The sequence below is a fragment of the Dermochelys coriacea genome, chromosome 5, assembly GCF_009764565.3.
Source record: "Dermochelys coriacea isolate rDerCor1 chromosome 5, rDerCor1.pri.v4, whole genome shotgun sequence".
In the NCBI taxonomy this organism is placed as follows: Eukaryota; Metazoa; Chordata; order Testudines; family Dermochelyidae; genus Dermochelys; species Dermochelys coriacea.
This window is the reverse complement of record NC_050072.1, coordinates 2,492,977-2,517,372: the sequence shown is the minus strand read 5'-3', so window position 1 is coordinate 2,517,372 and position 24,396 is coordinate 2,492,977. Positions and strand designations below refer to the sequence as shown.

Here is a 24,396-nt window from a genome sequence, read left to right as displayed (position 1 = left end):
AAAACCCCAGCGCCATGGGCAACAGGCGCAGAAAGGATCCTGCGTGGGTGGGTGACACTGACTCACTTCCACTAGCCGAACTCATCGATTCTCCCGCACAGCGGGGGTGAGGGGGAGCTGGAAACTTCACTGTGTGGTCCCTTGGGATAATTGTTCAATGCGCCAGCAGGCAATTTCAGTTCTCTCGCTGCTGGCTGGTGCCTTCCCTGAGCTGTGACGTCACCTTCAGGCTGTGCCAGTCAGGGGGAGATGGTTGTTGGCATCGGCTGCTGAGAAAGCAGCCTGGGATGGACCCAGAGTAGCCAACGAGTCACAGGGAATGTGCCACTGGTCCCAGACTGGCACGGGGCCACGAGGCCAAATCCAAGAGCTCGAGCACCAGTATTCAAAGTGAAATAAACCCTGGAGATTGATGTGAAGCCCAAGATGTTCATACCCCTCCATCTCCTGGGGAGGCCCTTCCTTCCCATGCACCTGGCACCTGCACTGCAGTCAGCTAGCGCAGGGCAAACTATTCACCTCGCCCTCACTTGGGCAGCCCTGCAAGCAGCGCTGGGTTATGAGAAGCACCAGCAAGGCTGAGGAAGCTCAGCCAAGCTGGGGCTGGTTAATGCCATGCTCCCTATTTGCAGATCAAACCTGGCTGGCCATCTGGATTTTGTAGAGCACCTAAACACTATGATGAGGAGCCCCTTAGAAAGGCCTATAAATAATGCAGCAGCGACTCATCTCAGAGCACTCTCTTTCCTAGCCCTGGCCTTCCAGGCAGCCCAGCCCTCTTTAAACCTCAAACCTAACTCCCAATGCTCTTCTGATCCCTGGGAGAACTCTGTGTTAGTCACAGGCTAGAGAAGCTTGTAACAAGAGAGAGAGAATGACACTGAGAATCCTGTGCTGACCCCTGCATCCCAAGGTGAACTTCACCCAAGGGTGTGGGATGGTTCATGGCTATGCTCAGCATTGTCCTGGGCTGCCTCCAGAGTAACCCCCTCTGACCCGAGGGTGACCAGATGTCCCAATTTTATAGGGACAGTCCCGATATTTGGGGCTTTGTCTTATATAGGCACCTATTTCCCCCTCCCCCACCCATCCCCATCCTGATTTTTCACACTTGCTGTCTGGTCACCCTACTGCCAACCCCCAAAACTGACTGACATCCATCCCCTCTCGCCAGGGGTGGAAATGGGACCAAGGGGACATAGTTGTGTGGTTCAGGCTCTGGACTAGAATTGCGGAGTTTTGGGTTTAATTCTGTCCTCTGCTGCCAATTCCCCATGTCACTTAATCTCCAGGTGTTAACATCTGTAAATACAGGTTTCAGAGTAGCAGCCGTGTTAGTCTGTATTCGCAAAAAGAAAAGGAGTACTTGTGGCACTAAAGGTGCCACAAGTACTCCTTTTCTTCATCTGTAAATAGGGATACTAACACTTCCTCATCTCCCCACCTTTGTCTGTCTTGTCTGCTGAGATTGTAGATTTGCAGGCCCCATCTCTCACTAGGCGTGTCTATGGGACCCTGATCCAAGATGGGGCTTCTAAGTGCTACTGGAATGCAAAGAAGTAATAAGAAATCCAGATCTGGATCAGAGCTTTCCCCAAATCAGGGGGCGGGGCTCAGAACCAGGATTTTCATTTGAAGCCATCTAGGTCTTGCATCTTAGTAGCTAAACAATGATACAGCCTTCTCATTCCTCATCCACCCACCTCCCCGAGCGGTGACAGCTGGTGAAGCCCTGTTAGGTCCCATTTAACCTCCCGCCCCAGGGCAGGACTCTCTCCCACAGCTTAATCCCTAGTGATTTGTCCAGTCCAGATTAAGCTGTGTCAAGACACGACTGGCTGAAGGATCTGTTGAAATCTACAGCGCTGGTACTGAAGCAGAACACGCACATATTTTACTTGCTGCCACCCAGAGCAGGTTGCATCCTCTCCGCCCACCTGATGAGATGAGGATGAGGATAAAGAAACAAAGGCCATGACCGGCTCATCACAGTGATCTGAAAAGGCCAGCCAGGACGGAGCGCAGAAAGGCTTGTGTGGCTGCCAGCGTCTGGGAGCTGTTGTATAATAGAGGCAGAAAGAAAAAAAACAGACCAGCTGGCAGCACAGTCACCGCCAGGAAAGGAAGCGTTCGGGTTGAGATGAGGATCCAGCTCATTAATGCCGCCCCCGCAGGTGCACAGTCCCGAGCTGGAGCAGAGTGGCAGTGGGCTGTCCTCGCCTCAGCTGGCAACGCTGATGGAAGGAGTGATCGTCCGGCTTCCTCAATACAAACTAATCACCATCATTAGGGCAAATAACAGCTTCCCTCCCACCATGCCGGTCAGCCGAAAGGACCCAGTGGGCTGCACAGAGCATCAGCATAGCACTGCTGAAACACAGCCACCTCCGCACGGGGAGAGCCTGCACACTTGTGGGGGACAGGGAGGGCACCACCTCAGAGAACAAGTGCCTTGGGAGCTCTAGGGCCAGACAGCACCTGGCTCTTGCATGGATATGAGCCCCCCATGCATCCCCTACAGGGACTCCCCACCTGCAGTCCAGGTACCCAGTCTAGGGTTTGTGGTCTCAGAGGGGCCAGGTCTGGATGGGCCATGAAGAATGAACTCAACCCTTGTCCATGGAAGGGGTCTGGAGCTGTGACACATTTGTAGGGCTAATGTACAGGAGCTATGTAGGGGATAAATAGAGGATGCCAAAGTCTGGCACTGTCGATCTGGCACCAAACTAACACTCATGCCCTGTTCAGCAGACTTGCAATGCATCTAGCTCTCGCAACAGGTGGGGAGTGACGAGTTCATCAGAGGGAAACTCTCCATCTCTCCTCCTGTGCGGCTGATATTTTCCAACCCCTCCACTGGTCTCTGTGTCTTGGAGCTAGGGACACCGCTGGTCTCAATGCTAGGACAGAGCTGGAAAGGAACTCCGTTGGTCATGGGAACAGATGTATGGCAGAAGAGTCAGCGCTGACTCCACCACCACTGGTCTGGTGAGGCAGGATGGCCTGACAGATAAGGCACTGGACTGGGACCCAGGAGATGTGGATTCGGCTCCCAGCATGGCTGCAGACTCCCTGTGTGCCCTTACACAAATCACTTAGGGCATATCCCCATGTGCACCTACAGCTCCGCAAGCTGGGGGGTAGATACGCAGCAGTCCAGCATCCCGGGCGCTAACAGTCCGGGTGGACCCTGCTGATGCACAGTTCCCTAGTGTGCGAGCATGGACTGCCGTTTGAATCAGCAGGGTCCAGCCAGACCATTAGTGGTCAGGACACTGCAGTCCTGTAGATCGACACCCCGGCTTGCCGTACAGTGAGTGCTCATGTAGACACACCCTTAAACTCTCTGAGCCTTGGCTCCCCAGCTGTAGAAAGTGGAGTGCCTTTGTCTGTGTACATTGTGAACTCTCCGAGCAGGAATTCTCTCAGTCTGTATGTGCAGCACTGTGACCTCGCACAACAGAGCCCTGAGCTAGGCTAGGCTCTCTAGAGTACTAAGGACAACAAAGAAACTCTCCTCCTCTTGTGTATAGAGTCCCAGGCCAGGTTACTAACCCCTGCAGCCTGCCCCAGATTCATTGGCAGAAAGCTGGGTTGCAGACCTAGTGTGGACTCCTTGCTCCCCAGGCTGGCTGAGAACTAGGCACAGCGCAGTGGTGATGTCCTCAAGTGAGTGATTCCACACACGCCCTCCTGGAATGATGGGTGGGATGGTGTTGGCATTGGTTCCAAAGAGCATTGTCTCTCACGCCAGGAGATGCGGTGTGACAATTCAGCAACTAAAAAAGTCAATGAGAAGAGTTGTGCTGGACTAGAGGACCTCTCAAGGTCCTTTCCAGTCCTACAATTCTATGCTTCTGCGCTGGTACGAATGTTCGGATGGAAACCTATGGAGGCTACTTGCCCAAATGCTAAAAGTTAATGGGCCAAATCCATCCCTTGTCGATTTCTGGGGAATTATAGCAGAGACAAATTTGGATCAGTGTTTTTACTCATTAATCCCTTGGCTTCTATACAAAAGACAAGGGAAAGGGGAAAGTCCTCGGCTGGTAACAAATAATGACTTGAGAAAACACCTTGTTGATACTTCCTGGGTGGGAGGTAGCCTTGAGCTATGCACCAACTAACCCTTTACAACGAGAAGTGATTTCACCGGGGAAAATTGAAAGCTACGAAGGGCTGGTGGGAGTCGAATTCCTACCACGTTTCAGGCTAAGAGCCAGGATTTCGTCTCTTAGGCGTACATCTACACTGCAGAAAGAAACCCTGCAGAGTGCGGGTCACCTGACTCGGGTTCACAAGGCTAAAAGTAGCAGTGTAGACGCTGCCACGGAGGCGGGAGCTGGGTTCTGAAACGCGGGGGGGTGGGGTGGGGGGAGGGTCTCAGAACTGCTATTTTTAGCCCCACAAGGAGAGTCCTGTGAGCCCAACTCAGTTCACCTAGGCTCTGACACCCGCTGTGGCCGGGGCGGGGGGGATTTGCAGTATAGACATACTTTTAAAGTCTCAGCAAACGCAAAGGAAATGGAAGGCTTAATCTGTGGCCTCTCGTCTTTATGGGATCATAACGGCTGATGGTGGAAAGCTCATTGTGCCTTTACCACAGAGAAGGCATGTTTCCATAGTCTGATATGGAGAAGACTAGGAGTTTCCGAAGCTGAGAATAAGGGGTGGCAGAGTGTAGCCAGAAGGGCAGTAGCTTACACCTGCATGTTTGGAAGCGTGCCCTTCAAAACCAGACCTCTCAGCTGCCATATTTACCAGGCCTGTCCTGTTCCAATGCATCCCTCCCAGGCTTTTGTCTGTTCTCAGGAGTCCCCTGGATCCCCACTAGAATTCCCTCACACCGCTCCGATGGAGAAGCTGAGTACTACAGCACATTTACTTGGGCCAGGGTGAAGACCCTTGTTTGCATTGTTTTAGAATCAAAAGCCAGCGAGAACTCTGGCATGCTAACTAGTTATGCGACCCCTGAGCATGCTCAGATAAATTTGTTAGTCTCTAAGGTGCCACAAGTACTCCTTTTCTTTTAGCGAGAACTATTGGCATTGTATGTGAATGCAGCTCCATTGTCATTCTATGCTGTGCTCTCCCTCCGAGCATGCAGGCTGCCTCTCTTTCACTGACTGAAAGGCAACAGACTATAAATGAAGGAAAGTCCAGGAAGAAATGTACACACTGTTCATGATCCTGGAACATTGCACTGAATGAACATTGCACGGCACACAAGCAACTCCCCCAGGTGTTTAACTGGTTAAAAGGCAGGAAACAAAGGGTAGGAATAAATGGCCAGTTTTCAAAATGGAGAGAGGTAAATAGTGAGGTCCCCCAACGATCTGTACTAGGACCCCTGCTGTTCAACATAAGCATCAATGAGCTGGAAAAAGGGGTAAGCAGTGAGGTGGCAAAATTTGGAGACAATACAAAATCACTCAAGTTAGTTAAGTCCAAAGCAGACTGTGAAGAGTTACAAAGACTTACAAATTGGGTGACTGGACAACAAAACGGCAGATGAAATTCAGTGTTGATAAATGCAAAGTAATGCACATTGGAAACCATAATCCCAACTATATATACAAAATGATGTATATTAGCTGTTACCACTCAAGAAAGATCTGGGAGTCATTGTGGAAAGTTCTCTGAAAACATCCACTCCATGTGCAGCAGCCATCAAAAAAGTGAACAGAATGTTGGGAATCATTAGAAACGGGATAGAGAACAAGACAGAAAATATCATATTGCCTCTATATAAATCCAGGTCCATCAATGGCTATTAGCCAGGATGGGCAGGGATGCAACCCCATGCTCTGGGTGTCCCTAGCCTCTGTTTGCCAGAAGCAAGGAATGGGCGACAGGGGATGGATCACTTGATGATTCCCTGTTCTGTTCATTGCCTCTGGCATTGGCCGCTGTTGGAAGACAGGATGCTGGGCTAGATGGACTGACCCAATATTGCCCTTCTTATGTTCTAGAGATAGGGAGAGGAATTCCTCTTCTGTTGCCTAGATACCATAATGATTTGTGTACTAGACAAATAGACAGACAGATAATTTACAATAATAAGAGGTGGTTTAATACACAATGACTCAGAAGCTGTGCTGATAACACATGGAAAATATTGATTCTTCCGGCTGTGGGAGATGCTCCATAACCAGTGCACAGAAGAAGGGCATTAGGGAATTATGGAAGTTACTCATCCTGCAGGTGGAAAATCAGAGTTTTGGAGCAGCAACTGCACCTGTATTTCCCCTCAGCAAGGGAACCCACTCTAGGCTGCCAGCTCCCCAGCAATGTCTCGCTTGAGTGGAGACCTGCCTCTCTTTCCCGTCTGCCAAGGGTACTTCAAGGCTGCACAGTTCCCTGACTGTACTGTGATTTTCCCAGCTGAAGACAGTCTGTCTAAACAGTTCTGCTTCACTTCTCTCCTCAGAGACAGTACACAGTGTGATCGCTACAGTTCTCTGTGAACACACAGCTGTTTCTAAGCAATCAGATTTATTCTTAAGGTAGAAAGCATTACAGAGAAAACCTATTACAAACAATAAAGGAACCTACACACATGCTAATAAGCTTACCAGAGATCACCCCTCTCTTCAACAAAGGCTCTGGCTGATGATTAGCCCTTCAGCCCCTCACTGAGGTGTGTTCCCTGCAGCCACATGTTCATCACAGCTTCAGCTCAGAACAGGCACTGTGTCTTACGGGGCCTCGGTAGGTCAAAGTCTTTCCTTGGCCCACAAGGCCTGTCCTTTTGCTGGATCAGAAAGGAGAGCCTGAGCCAGGTTAACCCCAGGCTATTTAACCAAAACTCCTTTCTTGGTCTGTTGGTCCCTGGCAAATCCAGTCTGAAGTGATATATACGGACCTCTCCAGGTTGGTATTCCTCTGGAGACACTACAACCTGAGTGTGACAGGCTGAACCCCTTGGGCAGCCACCTGATGTGCTGAGATACCACTGAGTCTACCTGTTCTGCCAGCCTGGGCCCCCTTTAACCTGTCTTGCTGAGCCAGGCTCTTAAAACGTCCTCGAACACAAACACAGGCCGGGCCACCCCCAGCTGCAGATCAGCTCTGGGAACACTCAGCTTCAAGGACTTGCTCCAGCACTCAGCCCTCCCTTGAAGTGCAGACCCAAAGATATACTATGAAATTTGCCCCTTCCCACAATGTGGAGAGCGGTGTGCACACTTCTTGCCCCCCCCAGTTAGAAATTACAGAAACTGGGTTTAATAATAAACAAAACAAATTTTATTAACTCTAAAAGGCAGATTTTAAGTGGTAAAAGGGGTAACAAACAGAACAAAGCACATTACTAAGCAAATGAAATCAAACACGCAAACTAAGCTAGTTTCACTAAGCTAGTTTCACTACAGAAATTGGTTACAAATAGTATTTCTTCCCCTAGATATTGTTACAGGTAGTTTGCAAAGCTTCTGTGGCTCAGTGTTCCAGATATATTCCATTTCAGTCTGGACCCATCTCAGTCTGGACTCCCCCCTTGCCTTCCCTTTTGTAGTCTTTCTTCTTGGGTAGACAGGCCATGGAGAGCAGGAGTCCTGTTTGCCTTCCTCTCCACCCTTCAACAGGATTCACATAAGGTGGGAATCCTTTGTTTCCCAAACTTGACACCCCCCCTTCCCTCACAGTGGAAAGTTTCAGAGGGGTAGCCATGTTATTCTGTATCCATAAAAACAACGAGGAGTCCGGTGGCACCTTAAAGACTAACAGATTTATTTGGGCATAAGATTTTGTGCGTAAAAAACCCACTTCTTCAGATACATGGGGTGAAAATTACAGATACAGGCATAGATATATTGGCACATGAAGAGAAGGGAGGGGAGTTATCTTACAAGTGAAGAACCAGTGTTAGCAAGGCCAATTCAATCAGGGTGGATGTGGTCCACTCCCAATAAGTGATGAGGAGGTGTCAATACCAAGTGAGGGAAAATTGCTTTTGTAGTGAGCCAGCCCTCCCAGTCTCTATTCAAGCCCAAATTAATGGTGTTAAGTCTGCAAATGAATTGTAGCTCTGCAGTTTCTCTTTAAGTCTGTTTTTGAAGTTTTTTTGTTGCAGGATGGCTACTTTTAAATCTGTTATTGAATGTCCAGGGAGATTGAAATGTTCTCCTACTGGCTTTTGTATGATGTCTGATTTGTGTCCATTTATTCTTTTGCGTAGAGACTGTCCGGTTTGGCCAATGTACATTGCTGGCACATGAGGGCATTGCTGGCACATGATGGCATATATCACATTGGTAGATGTGCAGGTGAATGAGCCCTTGATTGTGTGGCTGATGTGGTTAGGTCCTATGATGGTGTCCCTTGAATAGATATGTGGACAGAGTTGGCACCGGGGTTTGTAGCAGGGTTCGGTTCCTGGGTTGGTGTTTTTGTTGTGTGTGTGTAGCTGCTAGTGAGTATTTGCTTCAGTTTGGGGGGGCTGTCTGTAAGCGAGGACTGGCCTGTCTTCCAAGATCTGTGAGAGTGAGGGATCATCCTTCAGGATAGGTTGGAGATCCTTGATGATGCACTGGAGAGGTTTTAGTTGGGGACAGTAGGTGACGGCTAGTGGTGTTCTGTTATTTTCTTTGTTGGGACTGTCTTGTAGTAGGTGACTTCTCGGTACCCTTCTGGCTCTGTCAATCTGTTTCTTCACTTCACCAGGTGGGTATTGCAGTTTTAAGAACACTTGATAGAGATTCTGTAGATGTTTGTCTCTGTCTGAGGGATCAGAGCAAATGCAATTGTATCCTAGAGCTTGGCTGTAGACGATGGATCATGTGATGTGGTCCGGATGAAAGCTGGAGGCATGTAGGTAAGTATAGTGGTCAGTAGGTTTCTGGTATAGGGTGGTGTTTATGTGACCATCACTTATTAGCAGTGTCATATCTAGGAAGTGGACCTCTTGTGTGGACTGGTCCAGGCTAAGGTTGATGGTAGGGTGGAAATTGTTGAAATCTTGGTGGAATTCCTCGAGGGCCTCCTTCCCATGGGTCCAGATGATGAAGATGTCATCAATGTAACGCAAGTAGAGTAGAGGTGTAAGCGGATGAGAGCTGAGGAAGCGTTGTTCTAAGACAGCCATAAAAATATTGGCATACTGTGTGGCCATTCAGGTACCCATAGCAGTGCTGCTGACCTGAAGGTATAAATTGTCCCCAAATCTGAAATACTTGTGGGTGAGGACAAAGTCACAAAGTTCAGCCACCAGGTTTGCCGTGATGGTATCAGGGATGCTATTCCTGATGGCTTGTAGTCCATCCTTGTGTGGACTACAAGTCATTAGGTTTTTCATTACAAATCCTAAACTTAATTTCCCCAATACTAATTTCTCCCTACTGTTACTCACACCTTCTTGTCAACTGTCTGTAATGGGCCACTCTCTTACCACTTCAAAAGTTATTTTTCCTCCCTTGGTATCCTGCTGTTAATGATTTATCTTGTTAGACTGACCTCATATTTGGTAAAGTAACCCCCCATCCTTTCATGTATTTATACCTGCTCCTGTATTTTCACTCCATGCATCCGATGAAGTGGGTTGTAGCCCCGAAAGCTTATGCCCAAATAAATTTGTTAGTCTCTAAAGTGCCACAAGGACTCCTCGTTGTTTTTGCAGCTACATAGTCAATATTCCTAGCTTCAGATACAGAAATGACACATGCATACAAATAGGATAATCACATTCAGTAAATCATAACCTTTCCAATGATACCTTACATGATCCATCTGGCATAAAGTACCTCTCAGTTATGTCATATTCATATCATAAGCATATTTTCATAAGGAATATGGAATGCAATGTCACACTGAGTACATTTGACTGATCACCCCCCTGTTGCTCCCCTATTTACTCTCCCCCTGGAAATACATACAAGCCCTCAATAACAGACAGACCTCTGGATTTTAATACAACAGACTCCAAAAACATTGAACCAAATTCAATAAGGTTTAATTTAATTCAGTAAGGTTTGCCCAGGGTATTAGAGGATACGGGATGGATCACTCAATGATTTCCTGTTCTGTTCATTCCCTCTGAAACACCTGGCATTCGTCACTGTTGGAAGACAGGATACTGGCCTAGATGGGCCATTGGTCTGACCCATCTTCTGTTCTTTTGGGCCATTCTTCTGTTCTTTTGTACTGTCATATCTGTCACACCTGCCGCAGTCCTTCTGAAAAAGGAGGGGAAGGATGGTATTATGGCTAAAGTATGGGGCTGGAAATCAGGAGATCTGGGTTTTATTCTTAACTTTGCTATCGGCTCCTTGTGTGACCTTAGGCAAATCACTTCACTGCCTCGGTTTCCCCATCTAGAAATTGGGGATCATACCCACTTCACAAGACTGTTATGAGGACATTTTAAACTCACTTTGAGATTGTCACAGGGAACAAATAACTAGCTAGAAATTAAGAAGTGGCACCCTAAATACAACATCCAAATGTAAACCTCTTTCTTATAAGCTGGTTGTACAGGAATAAACAAACACCTGTTTACAATCACGACACTGCTGCTATAAAGTGCACTGTCTTAACTTGAATAAATTCAGTGTTGCCAACCCTAAACACCCAAAAATCATGAGTCAAGGCCCCCAAAATCATGAGATGGGCTTAAAACCCATGAAGGTTTGTTTGTTTTTTAATAAATACTGGGTTGTTTTTATCTTCTTGCATCCATTTTTTGAAGTGTTTCTCAGCAATGATGAGGGCTAGATAGCTATGGTTTTAATGAAAACTGAATTCCCCCTGTCAGCACTTGATGCTCAGGTTGAAGACAAACACCAAATATCGCAGAGTCACAATACAATGATGAGCGCTGGCAGCAGCCCTCCCACCACAAGGCAGTTCTTACAGACATACAGAGCAAGAAATAACATCAGAATGCAGTGACCCCCGGCTCCAGTTTGTTCCAGGCCCAGATCTGCTCACTAATGCATGAAATTCCTCCCAGCGCAGCGGGCCAGCGCAAGGCCTATGGGGTTAAGTGAAGTGGGGTTTACATGCTGTCTATTTGTGTTAACCCTCTGCACAGGGCTCAATTTCATCCCAAGTGATCACGACCTTTCTCCTCAGCAGCGTAGGATTTGTCCCTGGGCATTGACAAAGGGAAGGGTTCGTTCCCAGGGCTTCCTCTACCGATTGTCCCTTGTTCTCAATTTGTGGGCCTGGTCCAACTCCTGCTGAAGCAAATGGAAAGTGTCTCATTGATCGAGCTGGATTGACTATGTTTGTGCCAGGTTTTCAATGTTTTATGCTGTTGCAGAATTATCTCTTTGACCTATCTCAGCATCTTGCCAAACCCAAGGCATGTGAGGAGCTGCCTCCTCTCCCGTTTTGACACCACCTGCCCAAGACAAGACTCCTTTGTCAAGCAGTGCCAATGAAGAACAGGACCGGCAGGTTTGTCTTGCTTCTTGAGTTCATTAAGAAATATTTCCTGGCATTGTATCCATCCTTGCAACAACTAACCCTAGGCTCAATAAAAACAACAAGGAGTCCTTGTGACACCCTAGAGACTAACAAATTTATTTGGGCATAAGCTTTTGTGGGCTAGAACCCACTTCATCAGATGCATGGAGTGGAAAACACAGTAGCAGGTATATATACATACTAAATGAAAGGGAGTTGCCTTACCAAGTGGGGGGTCAGTCTAACAAGACAATTCAATTAACAGTAGAATACCCAGGGCAGAAAAATAACTTTTGTAGTGGTAATGAGGGTGGCCCATTTCAAACAGTTGACAAGAAGGTGTGAATAACAGTAGGGGGAAATTAGTATGGGGAAATTATGTTGTAGGGAGAAGACCTGACTTAGATCCCTTTGGGGAATGCAATGAGGTGCTACCGAAGTTTTAACAAGGGTCTTCCCCAGAAACTGTCCATCTTGGTCAGTGACATATGCTATGTTCCCTTTCCTCCAAAATATCCATCACGTCCCTCTCCCAAATCCGGTCCTTCCATGTCGTCTAGCCAAGTGTGACTTATAATCAGTTCACCTCAACAGGACTCCAGAAAGGATTGAATCCTGGAGCTTCAGTACCAGAACACAGATCACAACTACTTGAGCTAAGGAAGTAACTCCATCAGCTAGCTGCAGTAGTAGGCTATCATCCACTACAGATTAGCCCCCTCAAAGAAGAGATAACATACACTGCATAAGCATGTTCTACTTCCCGCCTTAGTGTATCACTGAGGTTCCACTAGGAAGCTCTGCCTGGGAGCTGTTCCTCATAGAAGCAGTAGCAGTTGCAGGTAAGTCATCCCACAGTCTCTGGATGGGTGGTTGGTAGGCGGGAACCAGATGCTTTCTGGTCCAGGACTAGGTAGCCTTTGGTTCTTGAGATGGGCAGTTCTCCCAGGAATGCTGGTGGTCTCCTCTAATGCAGGGAGAACAGATATCTAGGCTGCCTGCCACTACCAGCTCTCTAGACTCCAGGCTGGGCAGGTAGGCACCTGCAGGAAGAGACACCTGCACTGACTAGAAGATTCCCATCTAGTGCAACAGCATCTGGGCCTGTTTCCTCTCCCCTCGCAATTCTGGAGAGGCTGGCAGGGAAGGTTACAGGGACTACGTAGTGCACCCAGAAGCCTACTGGGCAACTCAGGGAAGGAGTTTCCCTTGCTGCAGCTTTACAAGAGGATGAACAGTTTAACACTCAGGGCAGGTCTATGCTATAAACTTACATTGGTCCAACTACACCCCTCAGGGGTGTGAAAAATCCACCCCCCTGATCGACACAGTTAGACCCACGTGTGTCGACAGTGCTACGTCGGTGGGAGGGCTTCTCCCGTCGACACAGCTACCGCTCCTCACGGGGATGGATTAACTCTGCCGATGGGAGAAGCTCTCCTGGCATAGGAGCATCTTCACTGACGCACTACCGTGGTGCCACTGCAGCGTTTTTAAGTGCAGACCTGCCCTCAGAGCCAGCCTTAGCGTTTGGAGGAGGGTCTCCAACAAATGTTGCTTCCTGCCTATGATGACCCCTGCTCTGCACAGCATCCTGGCGAGTGGCAACAAGACGATTCTTTGGGATACCCCCCAAGCCAAAGGGGACTCATTACACACAAGGACCTTGAGTGGGGAGGGAGATCATTACATCTAGGACATGGGGCCAGGAGTCAAGAGTCCTGGGTTCCATCCCCTGCCCTGATACCGACCTGCTGGGAGACCTTGTACAAGGCGCTTCCCCTCCCCTGCTGCATCTTGGCTCTTTAGATTTACACTTTCTGGGACAGAGACTGCCTCACACTATGCTTGCACAGCACTGAGCCCGCCGGGGCCCTAGTCTCAGCTGGAGCCTTTAGGCACTGCTGAAACAGAATTAAATAATGCTAATCACAATTTGATGTAGCTCCCCGCAACCCTCCCAGCCCGACTCCTGCGGCAGGGGAGCCCAATGGCTCCAATAGGGTTGCGTCGCTTTCATGGTTTTAAAGCACTTTGCAAGGCAGATGCTTAGAAACATACTATCCTTTTGTAATGGAAGCTGAGATTCAGTTTCCACAGGACCCAGGGGTAGTACCGTTCCCATGGGACTTGTACAAGTCCTCACGAGGCCCTCCCACCGCCTTGGGGAAAGAACGTAAATGTCTTGGAAGGCTGGGGTAGGGAATGAATGACCAAGGAGGGTGGCAAACAGTGATTACTGCTACTGAACTGCTTATTACACCTACGAATCTGTGCATTCAGCTAGTCCGTGAAACACACATTTGTTTGGCTGTTATCCTGTCCTGCATCCTGCTGCTCCCCGTTTGTTTGTTTCTGAAAAAACGTGAGCTCAGTAGAGCTACATTAAATGGATACGTAATTGGTTAAACAACTGCAAACTAAGAACATAAGAGCAGCCACGCTGGGTCAGACCAACGGTCCATTTAGCCCAGTATCCTGTTTTCCGACAGTGGCCAGTGCCAGGTGCCCCGGAGGGAATGAACAGAACAGGGAATCATCAAGTGATCCAAAGAGTAACTATTAATGGAATGTTTCAGAGTAGCAGCCGTGTTAGTCTGTATTCGCAAAAAGAAAAGGAGTACTTGTGGCACCTTAGAGACTAACAAATTTATTAGAGCATAAGCTTTCGTGAGTGAGCTGTAGCTCACGAAAGCTTATGCTCTAATAAATTTGTTAGTCTCTAAGGTGCCACAAGTACTCCTTTTCTTTTTATTAATGGAATGACTTGGAGGGAGATCTCAAGTCAGGTTCCACAGGGATCTGTTTTGGGTCCAGTGTTGTTTAACATCTTTATTAATGGCCTGGATGTAGGTATATAGAGCATACTGATCCAATTTGCAAATGACACAAAGCTGGGGGGGTTGCCAACACTTTGGAGGACAAAGCTAAAATTCAAAGGGATTTTGATAAAATGGAGAACTGGGCTATAGATAAAATGAAATTCAACAAAGACAAATGTAAGGTGCTACGCTTAGGGAAGAGAAACTAAATGTACAAACACAGGAGGATAACTGGCTTGGCAGCAGCACTGCTGAGAAGGATCTGGGAGTTGTGGTGAATCACAACTGCAACATTAGTCAACAATGCAAAACCATTGCAAAACAAAGTAAATGCAGTTTTAAGTTGCATTAACAAAGGCATAGCATGCAAGTCACGGGAGGTGATAGTACCGCTCTACTCTGCACTGTTTAGGCCTCAGCTGGAGTACTGTGTCCAACTTTGGCCACCAATGTAGAGAAAGGATGTAGAGAAACTGAAAAGGAAACTGGAAAGGATTGACAAGGATGATCAGAGGGATGGAATTCAAGACATATGAGCAAAGGCTGAAGGAACTGGGTATGTTTAGTTTGGAAAAGAGGAGATTAAGGGGAGACATGGGATCTGCCTTCAAATACTTGAAAGGCTGCCATAAGAAAGGTGGAGAAACATTGTTCTCTTTTGCCACAGAGGGCAGGACAAGAGGCAATGGGTTCAACTACAGCACAGCAGATTTAGATTAAATCTCAGGAAAAACTTCCTAACCGTAAGAACAGTAGGACAGTTGAACAAACTGCCTAGGGAGGTCATGAAAGCTCCTTCACTGGAGGTTTTTATAAAAAGGCTGGATAGCCATCTGTCTTGGATGGTTTAGACACAAGTCCTGTACCTTGGCAGGGAGTTAGACTAGATGACCCTTGTGGTCCCTTCTAACCCTATGATTCTATGATTCACCCATCTGTTATGTCTTGTCTTCAACTAAGGCCCCAATCCTGCAATGAGCTATACATGGGCAGACTATGGACTGAAGTTAGTGGGGTACCATGAAGGCATAGGGGGTCTGCACATGTGCATGCAGTTAGAGGACTGGGGTGTCTGACTCAAGACACTAGGACTTGAAGTTCAGAGATGCTGCAGCTGAAGACAATGGGAACTACAGAGGCTCAGAATCTCTGTCCCATGTTGGACGCCCAAATATAAATACAATGTTCCTGGCTATTTTTGAAAAGTGTGACTTAAGTGATTTACTTGCTCCCAGTCACAGGGAGTCAGAGAGTGGATTATAACAATGGCCCAAGAGATCTGATGCTCACACATTTACTCCTAGGTTCTGTTCTATACAGGTTCTAATCACACCTTCAGTACCATAGTATTTGAGTGCCTTCCCATGAGGCATTAAGTAATGTGACTAACTAACCTCGTTCACCCTCTCATCATCTCCCCAGGGCAAGATTGTGTGTGTAGTGAGCGATTTGGTTTCATAAGCCGCTGGGTTTTTAATAGGTATGTGCTGTTCTGTGATTAAGCCAGTTGAGGCAGGCTGAAGAAGTTCACCTTGCACTGGGAGTAGAAAACGGTTTGTGAGGGTCCTTAGTATCTGTGGGTGTTTGTTCCAGGTTCTGTCCAGCTCCCAAGGACGCTCTGTCTCCTGCACACACAAGTCTTATCCTTGTGGGAGAAAATTCCACTGTTCCTGAGGAGCAAAGTTGTTGACCCTGGTCCTCATCCCAGTGCTTTAGGCAATCTTCCTCAATCTTGTTTCACCTGCAACTCTGGAATTAATTGACTTTGACCCCACACTCCAGAATCCTTTGTGCTTCTTCGGGCAAAAGAATAAAACTAAGAATTTGCTATTTTTTAAAAGCTCATCATGCCATACATGGCCAAAGTCAGCCTATGCAGGTGAAATTTACCCTGTGCAGAGGGCAGCAGTGCCAACCCCAAAAGTTAGTTTGCACTTGGGTCACATTTTCAAGCTTTACCCAACAACCAAGAGAGCTAGAAACTTACTCTGGTTTTAAATATTAGCTGAGGTTCTCATGTAATCACATCTCTGTGACCTGGAGCTTTATGTAAAATATCAAATATTGTGAGGCTCCAAATCAAACGACTCTCTGATGCAAATAAAATGGTGAGAGCTGGCAATGTGGCCAGAGCCAGCATAAGGTCCAGCTGTGGCGGCAGATGGAAGGGAGGTGGCAAAGCAGCAAAGAACGAGGGTGGATTAGCAAAGAAGGGCGGAGATGTTAAAGGCCAAGCATAGGTTTAAAGCAGCATGACTGGGACGGTAAATGATCTCAGCAACCCAGTACCACACAGCGCCATGGCAGTGTTGCCAACACTCATGATTTTAACGAGTCTCGCAATATCTGGTATTTTCTTTAAAGTCCCTGCTCCTGGACTCCTGTTATCACGTGACAGTCACAGCTTTCATTCTTAAAAGAGTCACATGCTGGCCCTGCCGGTGGTGGAGAAAAACGAGGAAACGGCTCAGAAACCAGGCAGCCAATCAACACCCACAGACGTATTCGTTTATTTAATCTGGCGATTGGGGGGCCCTGAGCGGGGCTTTCCAGGCCGCAGGAGGTGTAGGGGCCACTCCGCAGGGGAAGGCTCCCGGCACCCAGCCCTCAGGAGGTGCTGCCCCCACTGCAGCTGCCACCTCCCTCTCCCCAGCTCCCCCACCCCCCACAAGTGATAACACCCAGGGAGCCCCTCCCTCTCTAGTGATGTCACAGGCTCCCCCCAGTGATGTCACAGGGTCCCTCTCTAGTGATGTCACAGGACTTCCAGAAGATTCCCCAAGGATTCCACTTGGATGCATGTTAGAGGAGCCAATGAGAAAGCGCAGGGCGGGTTGTGAAGGAGTCAGATTGACCAATAATAAGCCGCTATGGGCGGTGCTGGCTTTCTCCAACCAATGAGAGGGGGTGGAAGGCGGGCACTAGCGTGTGATCGATAGGGAAATGAACCACTCGCACCAGGGAAGAGGCAGGCACTCCGGGCCGTTTCCTACGGGAGCCCGCCTGGGAGCCGCCCCCCGCTCACACCAATGAGAGTAGAGGGATGTCGAGATTGGCAGCCTCAGTAGCCAATGGAGTTTCGAGGACCGGCCGTGGGCTTGTGGGTGGGCAAGCGGGTTGCTATGCGGGGGCGGGTTCCCCCGCACGTCACGGCCCGGCTGGCTCGGGGGGCGGTGGCTGGCGGAGCCTCAGTGTGCGCGGCGCCCTGGGACGGCGAGAGCGGTGAGTGTGGGGGGGCCGCCGCCGCCGAGAAGCGGGGGGGCCGGGAGTCCCCCCCCGCGCGCGGAGTGTCAGGGCCCCCCCCGCGCGCCGAGTGTCAGGGCCCCCCCGCGCGCCCCCGGGAAGGGGGGGCTGAGTGTCAGGGCCCCCCCGCGCGCCCCCGGGAAGGGGGGGCTGAGTGTCAGGGCCCCCCCCGCGCGCCCCCGGGAAGGGGGGGCTGAGTGTCAGGGCCCCCCCCGCGCGCCCCCGGGAAGGGGGGGCTGAGTGTCAGGGCCCCCCCCGCGCGCCCCCGGGAAGGGGGGGCTGAGTGTCAGGGCCCCCCCGCGCGCCCCCGGGAAGGGGGGGCTGAGTGTCAGGGCCCCCCCGCGCGCCCCCGGGAAGGGGGGGCTGAGTGTCAGGGCCCCCCCGCGCGCCCCCGGGAAGGGGGGGCTGAGTGTCAGGGCCCCCCCCGCGCGCCCCCGGGAAGGGGGGGGCTGAGTGTCAGGGCCCCCCCGCGCGCCCCCGGGAAGGGGGGGCTGAGTGTCAGGGCCCCCCCGCGCGCCCCCGGGAAGGGGGGGCTGAGTGTCAGGGCCCCCCCGCGCGCCCCCGGGAAGGGGGGGCTGAGTGTCAGGGCCCCCCCGCGCGCCCCCGGGAAGGGGGGGCTGAGTGTCAGGGCCCCCCACGCACACACGGGGGGAGGGGGCAGCACAGGTCTGAGTGTCAGGTTCCGTCTTGTTGTAACATCCTGTTCCCTTCGCAGAACCATTGCAATGGTGGCAGAGCGTTGCCCTGTCCCCCAGCCCACTCCCCCGGGGGATGTGGCTGCTGCTGGTGACCTGCTGCCCCTGGTTGCGCGGGAGGCTCTGGCAGGGGAAGGGTTAACTCTGGCCCCTGTGTTCCAGCCTGGTTCCATGCGGGGGAACTGACTAGCTGGGGGGGGAGGGCTTTGGGGGCTGCGCTGTGTGGGAACTGGCGATGATTCACTTGGTGTAGTCATGACATTTCTGAATGGTTACTCCAGGCTGGCAGCTCTCCCTGCCCTGGTAAAGTCTCGCTAAGGCTGTCTTGTCAGCCTTACCAAACTTGGTCTTGGCTGGGATCGGGCTGCAGGTGACTCTGTTCGGCTGACATGCCAGCAATTCTGCTCTTCTGGAGTCGCATGGAGAGGTATCTTCTGGCTTAGTACTTCTCTGATTTAGAGGCTCTCATTTATGTCCGAGATTTAAGATGAAGAAACTTTTGTTTAGTTGCAAACCCTTGTGTCAGTTCGGGTCTGCCTTTCTGTTGGATTCCTTAGGTGCATCTAGGTCTTTCCCTATCCTGCCTCACTGATCGGTGTGTAATCGGTGTCCTTTTTGTTTTCAGGAAATAACAATCGTTCACTGAGCGTGAAATTGTCCCGAGTTCTAAAGAGCTGGCTGGTCTGGGTTTCTCTAGAATTCAGCAGTTTGTGTTGGATTGTTTGAAGGGGACAGAACATCGCACATTGTTTGGGGGAGTGGGTTTTTTTTTTTGTTTTTTTGTTTTGCTAACTTGCAGATCTCTCTGGGCATTTTATATCTAAATGTACTCCACCTGTGACCTCCAGTACTTGAGTGCAGGTTACAAGCGTGGAGTTAATAACAGAAGAAAGTAAGGGACTTGCTGATGGCTATGACTTAATTTCAGATGCAGTATTTTCTCAGGTGAGGCATGAAGCAGTGCTCTGCTAGTGCTATGTTACTGTGCAGTGAGCCCGAACTGTCTCTGTTAAATGAGTGATATACTGTACAATCAGAATTACCTTTCTGTTTTGTTGAGAGGATACCCCTGTTTATTATCCTGCCGTTGGTCTTTTATCCGAGAGATCCTGAATGACAGTGAAGAAACTCAGTGTTACTGGTGGCCTGCAGTGAGAGCAATAAACATATGCATGAAGATGATTTTTAAGAAGTTCTGTGATATCCAGTCTGAAAGTGGCATCCATCAGAAGCCACAGTGATGGGAGCATTGGAAATGCATCTGCATTTGGGAGAGTCCCTCTGTTTGAAAATGCAGTGTTCATAAACCCCTTTTTGCTCAGGGGGAGAAGGGGCAGAGCAGTGAATACAGCATGCTGGCTGCTAGGGAAACAGGCATACACTGAGCTGGGGTCTTAAAGGAGAGGATAGGGAGGTCCAAAATGGTCACTGTTACTTTTTTCTGACTTAGAAAATGTCACTGTCCTAGTTTTCTCTGTCTCTGGTTTGTCCGTGGGGTAAAGTGCCACTGACACAATTGAGACGTCAAACAATTAATTTCTGGTGAAGCCAGGGGACAGTGTATTCCCCAGTCTAACTATATCCACCCTCTTACCTGCTTAACTGCATTAGGTGGCTGTATTGGAGAAGATAAAGGTAACTAACCAACTCTGAAGTTCCAGAGCCACCTCATCCTTTCTGACACCGCTTTTATAAATGACAAGGACACCCGAGCCAACTAATAGAAGGGTCTTACTCTGGGAATTGTGCATGAAGAATTACAGCCTGAATTATAAGGACCAGTGCTCTTTCAGTCTAAGCAAGCAGCAAGAAACCAATTAGGGAGAATTACTGCTTGTCAAGTGACTTCATTGAATGGTTTCTTCCCTGTTCTGTAACGGGGAGGGGATTGCTTAGTGCTGCTAGAAAGCACACAAAGGAAAGCTTTTTCATCACGCATAGGGGCTGCTTTCTGAACCGCTCAGCTCACTTGGAAGTTCTGTTTCCAGCAGTCAACCCTTCCATCCTTCCCATTTTAGAACTGTGTTGGCTGGTCTCAGAGCGGAGTTCAGCGTAGGTCCAGAGCCGTTCCGCTGAATAGGAAATGCCTCATTCTTTATTGAGGAATCTCTTGCATGCTGTCAGAATAGCAACTGTAGATCTGAGTGCCTTTGCGGTTGCTTATGCTCTGAGCAAGTCATTCTCTTCTTTCCATCCCGTTCCACCACCCATTCCAGACCAGAAGAAGTCTTGGTAACTGTCAGCACCAAGGGTTGAAGAATTTGTTGCCAGTTTGATGTTTAAAATAAAGTTAGAGCCTTTAAAAATGAGTGCTTGGACATTGAATATGTTTCTAAAGTTTCGGTAAGTCAGTTTACTTGTCTCTTGCTTGTGTATTTTCCATAAATGCTCATTAACGAAGACAAATGTGTTATAAACCAAAGAGCTCTCCATCAGCACCCATCTTTGTCTTGTGAATGGTCTTCGACCTCAGTGTCATCATGTCATAACAACAGAATCAGACGTTAGAGATGGAAAACCTTATGACATCCATCTATGTAGGATTGCTGCTTTACATGAACACAGCAGGATGATTATATCAAATGATTAATATCCAGCTGTCTCACTGACCCAAGAAATAGCACTATCTGATGCCATGCTAGAGGCCAGGACTAAGGTTTTCAAAAGTGGCTAGTTATATGAGGCACCTCTGTTTTTTGGGTCACCAACTTGAAGCTCCTGAAAAGTCCCTGATTTTCAAGGGTTGGTGTTCAGTAATTTCTGGAATTCGATCCAGCTTACAGTGTCTCAGCTGGGACCCGAAATTTCGGACACCGAAATCACTAGTCCATTTTGAAAATCTTGGCCCAGAGTGCCTCCCGGCTGATTCAGGGTTAAATGGGAATCTAGAAAGTGTGATCCAGCAGAATCTGACAGAAGAGTTGTGGAAATAGACAGCTGATTCTGGGAGGGTGGGAGGGGAGCTAATAGAGGGTCAGCATCGTGTTTTATCAATGCACACATGCACTATTGCGTCAGAAATGTGGCTAACCCACTGAATGACCTGCAAGATTTTGTGATGTTCTCTGAGACTGGCCTTATAACCGCCCCTGTTCTGGGTGCCTTTCTGGGGAAATCTCTGCATGCTGCTTTTCCTCAGATGCCCTGCTTGAAAAAGCCTCTCTGAGCGTGGGCAGTCATCAGACAAAAGGCTTTGCGGCTTCAAAAACTATTGCACATTTTCTTCTTTTTCCTCTCTCTCCCCCCCCCCCCATCTGATGAAGGGCATTAAGGAAGGCAGCCACAATGTGACTAGAAAATGGTGATTACCTGTCAAATGAGGTTCTTGCATAACCTGCAAGTCCTTCCCCTATGCTTCCTACCCCTCCCAGGAGCTTACAGTGGCAGCGTTGTAGGAGCAGAATTGAAGCTGGCTTTATTAGGCAGCCTTTCTTAACTGTTAGACAGCCCAGTACTGTGGTGCAGTAACAGTATGGGCAAATACACGTTTGTGGAAACAGGAGTCTTTGAGAGAGAGAATATTGGCCAGGCCTCTAGGACTGGACACTGGAACTGTCCTTTTCTCTTGTAAAAGTGTATCTAGGATCTTTAACTTCTGCCAGAGACAGGCAGAAATAACCAGTCTTTTTTGGCAGGGTAATTCCCTCCCCAAGGTTGGACAGTCTGCATTGGATAGGAGCCAAAGTCCTGCACTTTTGTGTTCCACTGTGTTCCAGAAGTGAGAGTACTAAAACAGATTAGTTAGACACTAATAGCATCTGCAGTTACGGCAACGGGGATAACATTCAAGGCTTTCAGTCTTCATGCTTCAGGGCATAGGTTAATCATGCTTCAGGGGTCAGGAAGAAATTTGCTTCTTTCTATGTTGCTTGCTCTTGCTTGGTTAGGTGCATGATAGGAGATTTGTCTTCCTCTGAAGCATCTGACATGGCCCGCTGTCAGATAGAATATTGAGCTAGATGACCATTGGCCTGTCTGTTTTATTTATTGCAATATTGTATTGCAATAGTGCCTGGAAGCCTCAGTCACAGACCAAGACCCCATTGTACTAAGCATAGTACAGATACAATAAAAGGATGGTCCCTGGCCATAGTCACTTACAATATAAGTGTACGATGGGAGACAGCAGGTGGATATGAACAGGTGGATGAAGAAGCACAAGGAAGCAATAAGACAAGGGGATGTCTGTCTACACTGTGAGCTGGAGGCATAAATTCCAGTTTGAAGAAACATAGTCACCCTAAAAACAGACGTGTAGCTGCTGCGGCTGGAGGGTTAGCCACCCCAAGTACAGACTTACCATCTTGGGTGGTATGCACCCCTCCCAGTGCTCATGCCATCACTGCTACACTGCTATTTTTTAGCCCCCTAGCTCGATCAGAGCTAATGCAGATACATCTCCTCAAGCCGGAATTAACATCTTGTAATGATGCTGGTTCTAGCAGGACCCAACTGAGAGTGCCAATTCAGGACAAACTGCTTCAAGCAGGGCAGTTACAGCCCAAGGCTGGGGTTTCTATGCACACCAAGGCAAGGCAAACCAAACCAGCCAAACAGAGAAGACTTTGGTTTTACCCCACTGGCTAACCACAAGTCACACAAGCAATTCCCTTAGACACCCCAGTTTCCCAGTATCACCACCAGTGCCACTCGTTATGGGGACAAATGGTTATGAAAACCAATACCCAAGTAAAAGAAAAAAGGTTCTTTCAATCCCAAAGGACCAAGCCCCAGACCCAGTCAATATACAAATCAGATCTTACCCACAAATCACGCTGTTGCCAATCCTTTAGAATCTAAAATCTAAAGGTTTATTCATAAAAGGAAAAAGATATAGATGAGAGCTAGAATTACATATAGTAATGGCCAAGTTCTTGGTTCAGGCTTACAGCAGTGATAGACTAAACTGCAGGTTCAAATCAAGTCTCTGGAGAACATCCACAGCTGGGATGGGTCTTTCAGTCCTTGGTTCAAAGCTTCAGTGTAGCAAAGTCCCTCCAGAGGTAAGAAGCAGGATTGAAGACAAGATGGAGGAGCTGCAGCAGCTTTTTATAGTCTCTTGCCATGTGGTCTGTCTTTCTTTGTCCCAAAGACAAGCTATCCAGCACATGGCCTGGAAAAACCTGAGAGTTCTGTCCATAGGCAGGTCCCTGCATACCTTGCTGAGTCGTGTCTGCCTTCTCTCAATGGGTCAGTTGTGTAGCTGATGGTCCTTAATGGGCCATCCAGCAGGCTAGGCAGAGCTGACGCCAACTTGTCTGGGGTGTCGCCCAGAAGCATAGCATAAGTTTGAAATGCAGACAGTCTAGAGCCAATACTTATATCTTTAATTACAAAAATGATACATGCAAACAGACAGCATAATCATAACCAGCAAACCATCACCTTGTCTTAGACACCTCATTTGACCCCCTTTATACAAGATTTGGTGCCACTGCAGGACTTTGGTTGCAACAATGATCTATACAGTCCCAGATTATGTCAATAACATCACACATCTCCACCTGGAAGTGTAGCTGTACCCAATATTGGTCAGCAGGACAGGCGTGGTCTTAGCACCTCAGCTGCCTAATTGTCAGGTTTGTCGTAGGCGTCACGGCAAAAGAGCACGTGAAAGAGGACCATGAGGTAGCTGTTGGGATCTGTATGGGGAGTGCCTACCAGTGTGAGGTGCAGCGTGGGAGAAAGCACGAAGGTGCTTGTTTGAAGCCTGGGAAGTGATTGATGAAGGCTGGCATCGCTGGCCAATAGGAGGCAGGAGTCAACATCTCACTAGTGAATAAGAGACAATAGGTAGGCTGGAGATAGGCCATGAAGGGCCTTGAAAGCGCGGGCAAGTACTTTATGTTGGCAGGATAGAGACGGGAGCCAGCAGAGAGATGCAAAGAGAGAGGTAATATGGTCAAAGCGAGGAGCGAAGAAAATTATCATGGCGGCAGCATTTTAAATTGATGTGAGCAGGAGAAGATGGCATTTGTCAAAGCCAGCAAAGAGGATGTTATGGTAGTCTAATCGCAAGATGCTGAGAGCCCGGACAAGCGTTTGTGTGTGTGTGTGTGCATGGAGAGGAAAGGCTGTGTATCAGAGACATTAGCACCTGGGTACCTAGGAAAACAAGCTTCAAGCTCAATATTATCACTCACTGGCATTCCTATCCCATTGTGTTTTCCCCCTTGTATTAGGAGCCAGCAAACCAATACTGTGAGCAAGGGAGAGAGAATCTGGTAATA

The 24,396-nt window shown here is 48.7% G+C and overlaps 1 protein-coding gene across 4 annotated transcripts in view; it reads left to right on the top strand.

The window, feature by feature from the left end:
- Positions 1–17,211: 17,211 nt before the first annotated feature.
- The window catches only part of DNAJB5 (DnaJ heat shock protein family (Hsp40) member B5), a 30,625-nt gene continuing 23,440 nt past the window's right edge, over positions 17,212–24,396 (top strand). Inside the window, exon 1 of one of the 4 annotated variants that reach the window (XM_038403729.2) lies at positions 17,212–17,450. In XM_038403729.2, the coding sequence (XP_038259657.2) occupies positions 17,272–17,450 (179 nt within the window). In that variant the 5' untranslated portion in view covers positions 17,212–17,271. Of the gene's footprint in view, positions 17,451–18,415; positions 18,594–18,644; positions 19,112–20,075; positions 20,510–24,396 lie in introns of those variants that run through there. The other 3 variants (XM_038403728.2, XM_043514699.1, XM_038403730.2) reach the window with 3 other exon arrangements.